The sequence below is a fragment of the Castor canadensis genome, chromosome X (genome assembly GCF_047511655.1).
Source record: "Castor canadensis chromosome X, mCasCan1.hap1v2, whole genome shotgun sequence".
In the NCBI taxonomy this organism is placed as follows: domain Eukaryota; kingdom Metazoa; phylum Chordata; class Mammalia; order Rodentia; family Castoridae; genus Castor; species Castor canadensis.
The window spans coordinates 88,469,559-88,486,153 of NC_133405.1; the positions used below are offsets into that span (position 1 = coordinate 88,469,559).

Sequence of the window (16,595 nt, forward strand, 5' to 3'; positions counted from 1 at the left end):
AAGTAAACCAGTTAATGAACACAAGTCATCTTGAGTTTCTCTAGGGAAAGGTATTAACACTGAACAGTAAAGCATTCTTTTGGCTTCTCAGTTTACTGTAATCCACCGAATGTCTGAGATCTCACTTTCAAGCTGCCTTCCACAGGGGCCATCAATTAGAAATCATATCAGATAAGCAAAGAAAACTAAGCAAAGTAATGTGATTCTCAACATATGGGTTATCCAATGTCCCAGGAAGTTAGGCTAAAGATTGCACTTCTGGGGCCAGGGGGAAGGCAACCCCTGTGATGTCTACTACAGAAATATGTGATTTGTAATAATATTGGTAACACTGATTATCTATTAAAACTGAAACAGTTTATATGGATGATTGTATTTAATTTATTGAATCCTCAATAAATTCTCCCTATCTAATCAAGTTGAACTAAGACTTGCCAAAGGCTATACCACTAGTTAAGTGACTTAACAGAGTTTGAGCTGTGTTCTTAACAGTTGTGCTACATCCTATCTCTACATTGTGCAAGAGGAGAAGTGGGGTTGTTATTCTACAATGACTTTGGATTGAGACTCCATAGAAATATATAGTGGAGAGATGGTCAGGTTGTCTGGACTATGCCTGGGTATGACTTCCATCTTGGTCATTGGCTGTTGTATCAGTAGGGCACAAAAATAGTGGTATAAAAAGAAAGAGGTCTATTTCTCATGTGAAAGAAGTATGGTGGCTCTGTGGTAATCAGAGACTAGCTTTTTCCAGCTTTCAACGTATGGACCTTGTCTTTACGATGCCAGATGGCTACTTAGAGCTTCAGCTATCCATCCAAATCCCAAGCATCAGGATTGAGTAAGGGCTAAAGAAAAGTGTGTTCACTTTCTTAAAGGAAATTTCTCAAAGGTTCCACCCAAAATTTCTATTTTCATACCATAGGACAAAACTATAATTATGTAGTCACCCTTGCTAAAACAAAGGATAAGAAATACAGGCTTTTATTTGAGGTGGCATGGGTTCTCATGTGAAAATCAGGACTCTGTTATTAAGAGGGAAAAGAAGAGTGGATGTTAGGATTAGCATCTCATACTTGGTTCTTTGGCACATTAGTTCATCTAACTTACACTCTTGTGTCTTCACAGTGACTACAGATATGTGGCAGCTGCTTTGGCTGTGATGAGAAATGTGACTCAGCAGATCAATGAACGCAAGCGACGTCTGGAGAATATTGACAAGATTGCTCAATGGCAGGCCTCTGTCCTAGACTGGGAGGTAGGATCTTTACCAACAGGGGTACTGGGGAATCCAAGAAACTTGTTGAAAGCTTCTAGTCTTAAGCAAGGATGAACAGAGGGATTAGATTTGAAGAGCAAGAGGAAGGATTTAGATTAGACCTAAGACAAAGCTTCCTGCTAATGAGAAGTGTTGGGTACTTAATAGCTTTCTGAGAAGATTAGAGAAAGAAGATGGTGACAACAATTCATTAAGAAAGGAAAGGTTCATTTCTTCAGGTTTTGTTAGGAAAAATTCAGTTTACTCAGTTGCCTATCAATGGTCTTTTTCAGTACTGAATTTAAAACCATAAGAGGCACACATGAATATGAAGTAGAATGTACTAATATACTCTAAGGCACATAATATATGGTTGGATCTCTTATTTCTAACCATGTAGGACAACCAATGTTCCTGTTTGTGTCACACCATCCTGACACATATTGACACATCCTGACTCATACTGTAGGCCATCACCACAATCCCTGACAAATCCATAGTAGACAAAGTTCTGTTTTATCCTTAGCTTCCAAAAATAATCTCTGACAACTTTTCATTCCATTGCAAATATCCATTAACTTCTCTGAACTTGGAAAGAAAATGGATGGAGTCATTTAAACTTTCCTTCCTAGGTATCCAAGATGGGAAGTAGGAATAATGACATTTCACATTTATCTCTCAGGTCCAATTTGTGCAATCTATAGTTCACAGGCTAACATAATTAGGATGGGAAAGACTAGACATGCCACGAGGGAGGAGGTGCCAATCTTAAACCTTGTGTTCGTAGTACAAAGGTAGAGCCAACCCCCAACTCCCTATTGCACTGGCTTAAACTGAGGAGTAATTTTCTGTGTTAAGAGATAGTGTCTCTTTTAACATTTCGAATTATTTAGTTAATTTCAAGGGAACTGCCATTAACCTTACAAATACCTACTTAACCAAGGTCTAGACCAAGAAAATAATTTTTTCTGCTCTACTTAAACAAAGTCTAGACCAAAAAAAATTATTTCTTTTTTTGGCTCTGTTCTTCCTTTAATGTAGATGACTGAAAAATACCACAATTATGATCAGTTGACACAGGTTTGGTCCTTTTTGAAGAGTAATTCCCATGAAAGACTATAATAGCAGTGATGCTTTGAGATGCAGAGAAAGTATACAAAGATATCATCTAGCTCATAAGTAAAAGTCATCACTGACCCACACTTACTAGAAAATCATGGATTCTCCTTCCTGTATGTCTTCTTTCCTTTGTCCAGTTGCCTGATCAGAGACAGGGCTGGACTAAATGACTTCTAGCAAGCCAATCGAGTGAGGCTCTCTGTAATTGTGGGTGTTTTCTCCCCTTGGCAGGATTCTCTATGAGAGAAAGAACCCAGCAGCAGTTGTATTCCTTTTCCTTAGAACATCTCTCTCCTTCTCAATGCCTAGAAGAACTTCTATTCTTCCATATACTCTGGGCCTTCAGTCCCTGGGGCAGAGGTTACAAGGGGCTAAGAATAATTTGAAATCCCTTGACCTACCCAAAGAACTTCATTAACACAAAAATCCATAGCAATGAGCTATGACTTAAAACCTCAGTATTTCAGAAGGCATTTCCTATATGTTTATCTGGGGATGGAGGTTAAAAATGTCAATTCTGACAGTTCCTTAGTTAGTGTTATTAGTCTTCTAATCTCATCCAAATATGCATAATTCTTATACCTTCCTTTTGGACAAAGACCATCTTCATGCAAATTGGTATCTTAGTCAACCCAGGCTGCTACAATAGTACCATAGACTGAGTGGCTTGTAAATAACAGCAATTTACTTCTCACAGATCCGGAGCTCTCCCAAAGGCCTTACCCCCATATACTATCACATGAGGCATTAGGTTTCTGCCCCGGCCTGCGTGGGTATGCTGCGTGAGCCTGACTAAGAGCGACGGGGGAACGAGAAATAAAACACACACAAACATACAGACATACAACATAAAACAGAATGCTGGTATCAGGAGGGCTGCACGTTCCTGATGGGAAATATGAGCGCCTACCTGAGCCAGAGTGTTTATTTTAATAGGTCAGTACAAGGAAAAGACTCAGGTAAAAATCAAGCTTTAACAATTCCTGAACAAGGTGAAAGGAATGAGGTTTGGTGGGCTAATTGTCCTGAGGCTAATGAAGCTTAATTATGACACATCAGTTCTGGAACCATCAAGGCACCCAGGACACCTTATCTAAGGTATTGATGAATCTGGCATCAGGGAGCCTAACAGTTCTGGTACTTTATCTAGTTTTGCATCAGGGGGCTGGTATGTGGACACAGCAAGTTGTATTCTTCAAGGAGATGTGAGAACAAAGGTCAAGACACCAGGTACTGGGGAAATTATGGTAGAAGAAGCTGTGCAAACTCCATTATTCCCAGCCCAGGGTCATGCCTGGTCCCCAACAGGTTTCAACATGTGAATTTTGGAGAGTACAAAACATTTGATCTATAGCAACTGGTAAGAAGAAAACTTTCTCATGATCCCCTCCTCAGACTTTATGATCCCTGTGGAACTTGCTAGCTCCAGAGGGGTTACCCTCTAGGCAACCTTTCTTCCTGTAAGGCCAGATGTGTTCGTTTCAGATGCTAGGGCTTTTAAAGTATCTATCATATTTGCCATAACTAATCTTAACGACTTCTACAGTGTCAGTCACCAAGGCTCTTAGAGGACCCTCCCTACCACCCTGACCGGGGTTGTATACACATGCACACACATACTCACACACACCCACATTCTCACTCACACAACTTATAATGATGGTGGGAGACTGAGACACAGAGAGAGGCCTATTCCTAACCATGGCCACATAGCAAGTCAGTAAAAAAATTTGAACTTGAGTCTCATCTCCTAATTCCTTGTGTGGTATTCTTTTTGCTACTGCGACATATACTCCTTCAACCTTTTGCCTCCAGAAGCCCAGCTGATGTCCTTTGTTACAATGCAGCAACTTGCTTTTGCAGGAAAGAGTCTGCATTTAAACAGTGATACTGCATTAGAGAGGTGAAGATCCAGCAGTGCTGGGGAGTCTCCCAGAAAGCAGTAAGACATAGACATACCATGGTTTACTGTCTCTTGGAATAGGTGGCATAACCTCACTGGCTCTCTGGTCTGCGAGATCTTTTTTATATTCTACTTGCCCAGGAAGTTGAATAGGCAAAGCAGTGCAGGCTGTGAATAAGTCTTACAAATAAAGAAGCAATGCTTTGCTATCTCTGCTACGCTTTTGCCTCCTAGATATTTACAAAGTAAATGTCAAAGACATCTACATGGTAATTTCAGCTTCACTTGTCAAATGAAAAACAGGAGCCATAACGGAAACCTTCAGAGCTTAATGTCCCTTGAAGAAGAAAAGGGAGGAATGGTGGCATGTAGGCAACTGGTGCTTTTCAATAAATCAGAGAATCTGGCCAGAGAGCAAGATGTCTTGTATCATATCAAGGCCTAATTCTTTTCCCTCATCTTTCTCCTTGAACATTCTCTGTCTCTTTACCTAACTCCAAGTTACCACCTCTGTTCCCTGCTGTCGTACTGGAACTAGAGTTTGTGAATTACTCTTCCCTTTGCCTTACCCCCTGGGCTCCTTAAAAATAAAGGGATAAGTTAAGTCACCTATACCTTTGAGTAGCAATACATTAGAGCAGTTTGGAGTAGCAATGGGGAGAAGAACCTGTTCCCAGGGATTGCAGTTTCTAGAAAATTTCTGTTTTTAATCTCTGATGAAGTTTGGTTGATATATCACTTTGCCACCTTCACACTCATTAAGTCTACTTGAAAGGAAGGAAGATATCATTGATAGCTTCTTCTTCTTCTTTTTTTTTTTTTAGATTAGAAGCCAAAAATTTTCTTTTTCTTTTTTTTTATTGTTTATTCATATGTGCGTACATTTCTCCCCCCTGCAACCCACCCCCGTCCACTCCCTCCCCTCCTTGTAGACACAACGATAATAAGAAAGATACAGCATTTTTGCTACAGAGATTCCTAGCGTTGCTTCCATGCACATGTGTATTACAACCCAAATTGGTTCATCTCTACCAGACCTCTTCAATACTTCCCTGTCACCTTCCCATAGTGGCCTCTGTCAGTTTAAGATTATTTTATTTGCTCCTCTATAGTGGGCATATCACTTTCAAGTTTTGGGTTTCTTACCTTTCCCTACTCCTCCTGTACGCATTCTCCCTTTATCGTGTGACCCATGTCCAATAACATTACTGCATTTGTTTTAGGTCTAAAGTCCACATATGAGGGAGAACATACGATTTTTGGCCTTCTGAGCCTGGCTAACTACACTTAAGATGATGATCTCCAGTTCCATCCATTTACTTGCAAATGACAAAATTTTATTCTTCTTTGTGGCTGAGTAAAATTCCACTGTGTATAAATACCACATTTTCTTAATCCAGTTGTCGCTAGTGGGGCATCTTGGCTGTTTCCATAACTTGTGATAGCTTCTTTTTAATCTTGGTTTTTTCTTTTTTTTTTTTTTTTTTTTTTTTTCATTTTTCTTTTATTATTCATATGTGCATACAAGGCTTGGTTCATTTCTCCCCCCTGCCCCCACCCCCTCCCTTACCACCCACTCCACCCCCTCCCGCTCCCCCCCTCAATACCCAGCAGAAACTATTTTGCCCTTATCTCTAATTTTGTTGTAGAGAGAGTATAAGCAATAATAGGAAGGAACAAGGGGTTTTGCTGGTTGAGATAAGGATAGCTATACAGGGCATTGACTCACATTGATTTCCTGTGTGTGGGTGTTACCTTCTAGGTTAATTCTTTTTGATCTAACCTTTTCTCTAGTTCCTGGTCCCCTTTTCCTATTGGCCTCAGTTGCTTTAAGGTATCTGCTTTAGTTTCTCTGTGTTAAGGGCAACAAATGCTAGCTAGTTTTTTAGGTGTCTTACCTATCCTCACCCCTCCCTTGTGTGCTCTCGCTTTTATCATGTGCTCATAGTCCAATCCCCTTGTTGTGTTTGCCCTTGATCTAATGTCCACATATGAGGGAGAACATACGATTTTTGGTCTTTTGAGCCAGGCTAACCTCACTCAGAATGATGTTCTCCAATTCCATCCATTTACCAGCGAATGATAACATTTCGTTCTTCTTCATGGCTGCATAAAATTCCATTGTGTATAGATACCACATTTTCTTAATCCATTCGTCAGTGCTGGGACATCTTGGCTGTTTCCATAACTTGGCTATTGTGAATAGTGCCGCAATAAACATGGATGTGCAGGTGCCTCTGGAGTAACAGTCTTTTGGGTATATCCCCAAGAGTGGTATTGCTGGATCAAATGGTAGATCGATGTCCATCTTTTTAAGTAGCCTCCAAATTTTTTTCCAGAGTGGTTGTACTAGTCTACATTCCCACCAACAGTGTAAGAGGGTTCCTTTTTCCCCACATCCTCGCCAACACCTGTTGTTGGTGGTGTTGCTGATGATGGCTATTCTAACAGGGGTGAGGTGGAATCTTAGTGTGGTTTTAATTTGCATTTCCTTTATTGCTAGAGATGGTGAGCATTTTTTCATGTGTTTTCTGGCCATTTGAATTTCTTCTTTTGAGAAAGTTCTGTTTAGTTCACATGCCCATTTCTTTATTGGTTCATTAGTTTTGGGAGAATTTAGTTTTTTAAGTTCCCTGTATATTCTGGTTATCAGTCCTTTGTCTGATGTATAATTGGCAAATATTTTCTCCCACTCTGTGGGTGTTCTCTTCAGTTTAGAGACCATTTCTTTTGATGAACAGAAGCTTTTTAGTTTTATGAGGTCCCATTTATCTATGCTATCTCTTAGTTGCTGTGCTGCTGGGGTTTCATTGAGAAAGTTCTTACCTATACCTACTAACTCCAGAGTATTTCCTACTCCTTCTTGTATCAACTTAAGAGTTTGGGGTCTGATATTAAGATCCTTGATCCACTTTGAGTTAATCTTGGTATAGGGTGATATACATGGATCTAGTTTCAGTTTTTTGCAGACTGCTAACCAGTTTTCCCAGCAGTTTTTGTTGAAGAGGCTGCTATTTCTCCATCGTATATTTTTAGCTCCTTTGTCAAAGATAAGTTGCTCATAGTTGTGTGGCTTCATATCTGGATCCTCTATTCTGTTCCACTGGTCTTCATGTCTGTTTTTGTGCCAGTACCATGCTGTTTTTATTGTTATTGCTTTGTAATATAGTTTGAAGTCAGGTATTGTGATACCTCCTGCATTGTTCTTTTGACTGAGTATTGCCTTGGCTATTCGTGGCCTCTTGTGTTTCCATATAAATTTCACAGTAGATTTTTCAATCTCTTTAATGAATGTCATTGGAATTTTGATGGGAATTGCATTAAACATGTAGATTACTTTGGGGAGTATCGACATTTTTACTATGTTGATTCTACCAATCCATGAGCATGGGAGATCTCTCCACTTTCTATAGTCTTCCTCAATCTCTTTCTTCAGAAGTGTATAGTTTTCCTTGTAGAGGTCTTTCACATCTTTTGTTAGGTTTACACCTAGGTATTTGATTTTTTTTGAGGCTATTGTAAATGGAATTGTTTTCATACATTCTTTTTCCGTTTGCTCATTGTTAGTGTATAGAAATGCTAATGATTTTTCTATGTTGATTTTATATCCTGCTACTTTGCTGTAGCTATTGATGATGTCTAGAAGCTTCTGAGTAGAGTTTTTTGGGTCTTTAAGGTATAGGATCATGTCGTCTGCAAATAGGGATATTTTGACAGTTTCTTTACCTATTTGTATTCCTTTTATTCCTTCTTCTTGCCTAATTGCTCTGGCTAGGAATTCCAGTACTATGTTGAATAGGAGTGGAGATAGTGGGCATCCTTGTCTGGTTCCTGATTTTAGAGGGAACGGTTTTAATTTTTCTCCGTTAAGTATAATGCTGGCTGTAGGTTTGTCATATATAGCTTTTATAATGTTGAGGAACTTTCCTTCTATTCCTAGTTTTCTTAGAGCTTTTATCATGAAATGATGTTGGATATTATCAAAGGCTTTTTCTGCGTCTATTGAGATGATCAAGTGGTTTTTGTCTTTGCTTCTGTTAATGTGGTTTATTACGTTTATTGATTTTCGTATGTTGAACCACCCCTGCATCCCTGGGATGAAGCCTACCTGGTCGTGGTGGATAATCTTTTTGATGTGTTGCTGAATTCGGTTTGCCATTATTTTGTTGAGGATTTTTGCATCAATGTTCATTAAGGAGATTGGCCTATAGTTCTCCTTTTTGGAGGTGTCTTTGCCTGGTTTTGGGATAAGTGTAATAGTGGCTTCATAAAATGTGTTTGGCAGTTTTCCTTCCCTTTCTATTTCATGGAACAGTTTAAGGAGGGTTGGTATCAGTTCTTCTTTAAAGGTCTGATAGAATTCAGCAGAGAATCCATCAGGTCCTGGACTTTTCTTTTTGGGGAGACTCTTGATTGCTGCTTCAATTTCATTTTGTGTTATAGGTCTATTCAGGTGATTAATTTCCTCTTGGTTCAGTTTTGGATGATCATATGTATCTAGAAATCTGTCCATTTCTTTTAGATTTTCAAATTTATTTGAATATAGGTTCTCAAAGTAGTCTCTGATGATTTCCTGGACTTCCATGGTGTTTGTTGTTATCTCCCCTTTTGCATTCCTGATTCTACTAATTTGGGTTTTTTCTCTCCTCATTTTAGTCAGGTTTGCCAGGGGTCTATCGATCTTGTTTATTTTTTCAAAGAACCAACTTTTTGTTTCATTAATTCTTTGTATGGTTTTTTTGGTTTCTATTTCGTTGATTTCAGCTCTTATTTTTATTATTTCTCTCCTTCTATTTGTTTTGGGATTTGCTTGTTCTTGTTTTTCTAGGAGTTTGAGATGTATCATTAGGTCATTGATTTGGGATCTTTCAATCTTTTTAATATATGCACTCATGGCTATAAACTTTCCTCTCAAGACTGCCTTAGCTGTGTCCCATAGGTTCCGGTAGGTTGTGTTTTCATTTTCATTGACTTCTAGGAACTTTTTAATTTCCTCTTTTATTGCATCGATGATCCATTCTTCATTAAGTAATGAGTTATTTAGTTTCCAGCTGTTTGCATGTTTTTTGTCTTTACTTTTGTTGTTGAGTTCTACTTTTACTGCATTGTGGTCAGATAGTATGCACGGTATTATTTCTATTTTCTTATATTTGCTGAGGCTTGCTTTGTGCCCTAGGATATGATCTATTTTGGAGAAGGTTCCATGGGCTGCTGAGAAGAATGTATATTGTGTAGAGGTTGGATGAAATGTTCTATAGACATCTACTAGGTCCACTTGATCTATTGCATATTTTAGATCTTGGATTTCTTTATTGAGTTTTTGTTTGGATGACCTATCTATTGATGATAATGGAGTGTTAAAGTCTCCCACAACCACTGTGTTGGCGTTTATATATGCTTTTAGGTCTTTTAGGGTATGTTTGATGAAATTGGGTGCGTTGACATTGGGTGCGTACAGATTGATGATTATTATTTCCTTTTGGTCTATTTCCCCTTTTATTAGTATGGAATGTCCTTCTTTGTCTCGTTTGATCAATGTAGGTTTGAAGTCTACTTTGTCAGAGATAAGTATTGCTACTCCTGCTTGTTTTCGGGGGCCATTAGCTTGGTAAATCTTCTTCCAGCCTTTCATCCTAAGCATATGCTTATTTCTGTTGGTGAGATGAGTCTCCTGTAAGCAACAAATTGTTGGATCTTCTTTTTTAATCCATTTTGTCAAACGGTGTCTTTTGATGGGTGAATTAAGTCCATTGACATTAAGTGTTAGTACTGATAGGTATGTGGTGATTCCTGCCATTTAGTTATCTTAGTTGTTTGAAGGTTTGATTGTGTGTACCTAACTTGATGTTACTCTCTACTGTCTTGCTTTTTCTTATCCTGTGGTTTGGTGCTGCCTGCCTTTTCATGGTTAAGTTGGGTGTCACTTTCTGTGTGCAGGATCCCTTGCAGAATCTTTTGTAATGGTGGCTTTGTGGTCACATATTGTTTTAGTTTCTGCTTATCATGGAAGACTTTTATTGCTCCATCTATTTTGAATGATAGCTTTGCTGGGTAGAGTATCCTGGGGTTGAAGTTATTTTCATTCAGTGCCCGGAAGATCTCACCCCACGCTCTTCTTGCTTTTAATGTTTCTGTTGAGAAGTCTGCTGTGATTTTGATGGGTTTACCTTTGTATGTTACTTGTTTTTTCTCTCTTGCAGCCTTCAATATTCTTTCCTTAGTTTCTGAACTTGTTGTTTTAATGATGATATGTCGTGGAGTAGTTCTATTTTGATCTGGTCTGTTTGGTGTCCTGGAGGCCTCTTGCATTTGTATGGGAATATCTTTCTCTAGATTTGGGAAATTTTCCGTTATTATTTTGTTGAATATATTACGCATTCCCTTGGCTTGCACCTCTTCTCCCTCTTCGATGCCCATGATTCTCAAGTTTGGTCTTTTGATGGAGTCGGTGAGTTCTTGCATTTTCTTTTCACAGGTCTTGAGTTGTTTAATTAATAGTTCTTCGGTTTTTCCTTTAATTACCATTTCATCTTCAAGTTCTGAGATTCTGTCTTCTGTTTGTTCTATTCTGCTGGATTGGCTTTCCGTTTTGTTTTGCAGTTCTGTTTCGTTCTTTTTTCTGAGGTTTTCCATATCCTGGCTGTTTTCTTCTTTATTGTTGTCTATTTTTGTCCTGAGTTCATTTATCCATTTATTCATTGTGTTCTCTCTTTCACTTTGGTGTTTATACAGTGCTTCTATGGTTTCCTTTATTTCTTCTTTTGCTTTTTCAAATTCTCTATTTTTATTGTCTTGGAATTTCTTGAGTGTCTCCTGTACATTTTGGTTGACCCTATCCAGTATCATCTCTATAAAATTCTCATTGAGTACTTGTAGTATGTCTTCTTTTAAATTATTCTTGTAGGCTTCATTGGGTCCTTTGGCATAGTTTATCTTCATTTTGTTGGAGTCTGGCTCTGAGTTTCTGTTCTCTTCATTCCCCTCTGGTTCCTGTACTAATTTTTTGCTGTGGGGAAACTGGTTTCCTTGTTTTTTCTGTCTTCCTGTCATTGTCCTTGGTGTTGTTACTGTCCCTGTACTGTGTGTAATTAAGTATTTTCTAGCTTGTAATAATAACAATGGTAATATTGAGAACGGAAGAGTGAGCTGAGATGGAAAGCAAGAAGTTAAAGAAAAGGGGAAAACAAATATACAGACAAGAGGGAGAAAGCAGAACAAGGTATCAGACAAGAGAGTTTCAAAGGTATAAACAGGGAGTGTTAGTGTACTAATCGACAGTAAGCTGAACAGACAATAGAGAGACAGAGAGAGGATTGAAAATCAAAGATAAAAAAAAATAAAAAATAAGTATATGAAAGTAATATCTATTTATAAAAATGAATTAAAATAAAATGGAAAATAGGAAATTAAAAAAAAAAAAAAAAACAAAAAAAAAACAAAAAACTTCCAAGTTTATATGCAATGCAATTTCAGTCTTAATAATTTGGATGTCCGTCTTAATCTCCAGTCCTGGAGTTGGTGCCTCAGATGTTGTTCTGTAGTTGTCTCATCAAAGGGGATGCATAAAGTAGAACAAAACTACACTCACACACACACAGAAGAAAAAATAAAAAAAAAAGCCCCACCAAGTGTCCCCAGTTCAAATGCAATAGTTTCAGTAAGTTTTTCGGCTTGCAGGTGTAATTCGGTTGTTCTCTCATCAAAGGTAGGGAGAAAAAGAAAAAAAAAGCGTCTGGAGGCAGTTCTGAGAGTGGTATCTGCAACTGTGGCTTGCCTGCCTGCTGCTCTCAGCCTGTAGCTGGCGGCGTTATTTATGCAGATCTCTGGGGTGAGCTTAGCACTCACCTGGTCCCACAGGCTTTGTTTGCTCAGAGTTCTCCTGTGCGGGGGAGGGGGGCCTCTGCTACAGGCTTTTCCCTTTCCAAGCACTGGGAAAGGCGACACTGCCCCGCGTTGTCAGGCCTGCGTGTTTATTTACAGTTCACGTGGGAAGTGGGTCTTCCCTCCTCTCACAAGCGTCCCCGCTCCTGGTTGCTGGCGCGCCCCGCTCCCGCCAGAGCCTCTCCGGCCCGCCCGGCTCGTTTATTTACAGTCCCGGGAAGGATTCCCTTCCCCCAATCTTCAGCGCTCAGGGCGCCCCACCCTCTTTCCAGCGTGTCTTAACTGTTCTTATTGCTTAGTACTCAGTTTCTCTTTTTTTCCCGGGTGGAGGTCAGTCTGTCCAGGGGGCTATGCTGCTCTGGCCCAGGCTTGTCTGTGGGGGAACCGCGGTACCGCGAAGCTCACCTGGTCCGCGTCTTCCCAAGCCGTATGGGCGCCGGCCACTGGCGGCCCGGGGGCCTCCTCGGTTCTCCGTTTAACGTGAAGTGGAGATTCTCTGCGCCGGCTGGAGATGTGGAGGGGTCAAAGTTATGCCTTTTCTCGGTGATTATGCCTGCAAAGTGTGTCTCCAGCGTCTCTCCAAGATTTCACTATAGGAGGCTCGCTTTCTGCTTCCTCCCTCTAGCCGCCATCTTGGAATCAGTAATCTTGGTTTTTTCTGAAGATTTTTAGTTGTACCTCAACTTTGTAGCTCATGTTTGGCAGCTTGATTGTGTGTGGTTATAATTTTTTCCTTAGGATACCCCTACCCTCGCTGCCTGGGTTGTATAATATCTAAAGGCCTTTTTCAGTTTACCATTGGATGATTAAATCCAAAGAAGTTGGAGGAAATATAAAAACCCCAGGTGATAGAAACAGCAAAAATATTTATTTAAAAGCTAAGGTGACTTGATGAGGTATGCTTCTATGCCCAGAATATCAGATGTGGTACTGGATGGATTTATTTCCCTGCCCTTATGTCAACAGATAGCACTGAAGATATGCTGGTTGAAAGGAATGGCATTTCCTTTCTCCTTCTTTCTCTGCATTTGTTTAGGCAACAGCACTCCCATATCAGTCAGTTTATAATTAGAATACACTGAAGTTGGGCAGGATGGGATGAGTTAGGATTAATTACAATGGGATTAAGCCTCCTCCTTGAGATTTTGGCCTCAAAAGGATGGCGAACAAGCTGGTAAAAAAAAGTTTTGGGTGGTTTTTGCTGGCTGCTATTCATTTAACACCCATTGATTCATTTATTAAACAGGTGTTTATAGAACACCTACTCTGTACCAGACCTCATTCTAGATTATGCAAATAGGTCAGAGAACAGGACAAAGTTTCTGTCCTTATTGAATTTATATTCCAGTCGGGAGGAAATGCAAGAAACAAACATTCAATATGTTGTCAGGTAGTGATAGGATCTATGAAGAAAAATAAAGTAGGGTTAATAGGCTAGATGGGGTTACTATCTCAGGAGGGAGCATTTGAGAAACAACTGAAGGATATTAAGGAACAAATCATGTGGCTTTCAGGGACCAGAGCATTCTAGGCAGAAGAATTAGCAAAAATGTCATAAAATATGGGAGTGTGTGCTCAGGAAACAACAAGAAGGGCAGTTTGGACAGAGTGGTGTAAGAGGGGTAGAGTAGGGACAGATAAGGGTAGAGAAGTAATGGGAGCTTAGATTACGTCCTCAATTTAGATGAGAGCCACTGGAGGATTTTGAGCAAATATGTACATTAGAAGAACATCTCCTTTTGCTAGGCACTGTGCCAGGCATTGGGGATATTAAGATTAATGAGCTATGGCCTTGGTCACCTGGTGGAGCCACCACATACATTCCTAGCAAAGGGAATAGTGTGAACAAAATCCTGGAGGAATGGAACAGAACCAGTGGGAAGAGATTACACTTTTGGGAGCAAGACAGATATGTGGTGCACGTGGGCAGAGGAGGCAAGGAAGTGTTAGAGCTCTGAACAATGAGAGAATCCTTTTGAGGCTGTCAAGCAGGAAGGAAACAAACTGAAAATGTTTAAGCTACTTTCCAAGGACACAAAATAAGGGCCATAGTAGTGGACCCAAACCCCAGCTCTTTGGAAATTGTCACCTCAGAAATCTTCCACAGCAGCTAGGGGAGTTGCCATCATTCTAATGCGGTTTGGTGATCAAGAACATGGGATGGGCTTTGAAGGAAATTTGACTTGAATTCTGCCCTTTGGGAAAATTACTTCCAATTTCTTTGATCTTGATATTTAGGGATAATAATAGTATATCCCTTACCAGATTGTTGTATTAGTAGGAAACAATATATTTATAGTACATAAGGCACAAAGTAATAGTCAATAATAAATAATCACTATGTAGTTTGGTATGTACTTTCCTAAACAATTTATATATGGTAATTTAAATATGCTTTAAAATACCCAAACAAGGTTAGTAATGTTATATTCCTATTAAGGATAAGTAAACTGAGGCACCATGTGGCTATGTAAGTTGATCATGATCTGTTAGCTTGGTGAGCAAAGAGGTATATTTTGTTCAAGATTTTTTGCTTATAGTTATATGTAGCAACTATTTAAAGTAGAGTTGGGGTGCCCTTGGCTGGTGTGGTGGATGTACCAAGTAATAATTAAGTTTTCCTTGTAGTCTGATCATCATCAGCTTAGCAAATGGTACTTGCAAATGTCCTTCTTAAAGCCAAATCTAGTGATTTGTGGCTATAATCCCAGCAGTTAGAATGCTGAGGCAGAAGGATCATTAGTTCGAGGCCAGCCTTGGTGACATAGTACATTCCAGGCCAACCTGAACTACATAGTAAGACCCTGCCACAAAAAGTCACCCTTGTCATCTATTTAGGCCATTGGCCCCCTTTTATGATGTTCTTTCATGTCATACATATTCAAAGTGAACTCTGGCAAATCTTCCTAGTTTGTATAAGGATGGGGCATGGTAGACTTGTACTACTTTTAAATTTCCATCCCTCCAATAGGAAAACCCTGCAGTACTTCCTAACCCTGAGGGGTGTTCTCTCCCAGCCCCAGGCCTCCAAAGTTTCTGTCCTAGTACTAGTATGAGACACTCAAGGAGGATTGTACCTAGCTCTTGGATAATCCTAAAACTAAGCTTCAGAGAAGAAGGTTCTTAGCGTCTTTCAAGTCATGTTATTAGAAAACAATTCCACCAAGTTTCTGCTTCCTTCCAGTCCCCTAGACTAGAGAAAATGGTAAACTTAAGAATGCCATTTCTGCCTAATGACTTTCATCAAAGAGATTGAAAAATCTACCCTAAAATTCATTTGGAAACACAAGAGACCGTGAATAGCCAAGGCAATACTCAGCAAAAAGAGCAATGCTGGAGGCATCACAATACCTAACTTCAAACTATATTACAAAGCAATAGCAATAAAAACAGCATGGTACTGATACAAAAACACACATGCAGACCAGTGGAACAGAATAGAGGACCCAGATATTTATCCACACAACTATACCCACCTTATTTTTGACAAAGGGGCCAAAAATATGTGATGGAGAAAAGACAGCCTCTTCAACAAATGTTGCTGGGAAAAGTGGTTATCCATCTGCAAGAAACATAAACTAGACCCATGTTTATCACCCTGTAATAGTATCAACTCAAAATGGATCAAGGACCTTAATATCAGACCCAAAACACTGAAGTTATTACAGGAAGGAGCAAGAAGCACTCTGGAAGTAATAGGTATAGGCAAGGACTTCCTCAGTAGAACCCCAGCAGCTCAGCAACTAAGAGAAAGAATGGACAAATGGGACTTCATAAGATTAAAAAGCTTCTGAATAACAAAAGAAATGGTCTCTAAACTGAAGAAACCACCTACAGAGTGGGAGAAAATATTTGCCAGCTGTACATCAAACAAAAGACTGATAACCAGAATATACAGGGAATTTAAGAAATTAAACTCTCCCAACATCAATGAACCAATAAACAAATGGGCAACTGAACTAAACAGAACTTTCTCAAAAGAAGAAATTCAAATGGCCAAAAAACACATGAAAAAATGCTCACCATCTGTAGCCATAAAGGAAATGCAAATCAAAACCACACTAAGATTCCACCTCATCCCTGTTAGAATAGCCATCATCAAAAACACCACTACCAACAGGTGTTGGCGGGGATGTGGAGAAAAAGAAACCCTTGTACACTGCTGGTGGGAATGCAAGCTAGTGCAACCACTCTGGAAAAAAATTTGGAGGCTTCTTAAAATCTAAACCTAGATCTGCTGTTTGATTCAGCAATCCCACTCCTAGGGATATACCCAAAGGAATGTGACACAGGTTACTCCAAAGGCACCTGCACACCCGTGTTTATTGCAGCACTATTCACAATAGCCAAGTTATGGAAACAACCAAGATGCCCCACTACTGATGAATGGATCAAGAAAATGTGGTATTTATACACAATGGAATTTTACTCAGC

General features: G+C 39.5%; 1 protein-coding gene across 10 annotated transcripts in view; it reads left to right on the forward strand.

The window, feature by feature from the left end:
* The window catches only part of Arhgef9 (Cdc42 guanine nucleotide exchange factor 9), a 354,155-nt gene that overhangs the window by 297,150 nt on the left and 40,410 nt on the right, over window positions 1-16,595 (forward strand). For all 10 annotated transcript variants that reach the window (XM_074062552.1, XM_074062551.1, XM_074062553.1 and 7 more), the window contains one exon: window positions 1,129-1,258. In XM_074062552.1, the coding sequence (XP_073918653.1) occupies window positions 1,129-1,258 (130 nt within the window). The remainder of the gene's footprint in view (window positions 1-1,128; window positions 1,259-16,595) is intronic.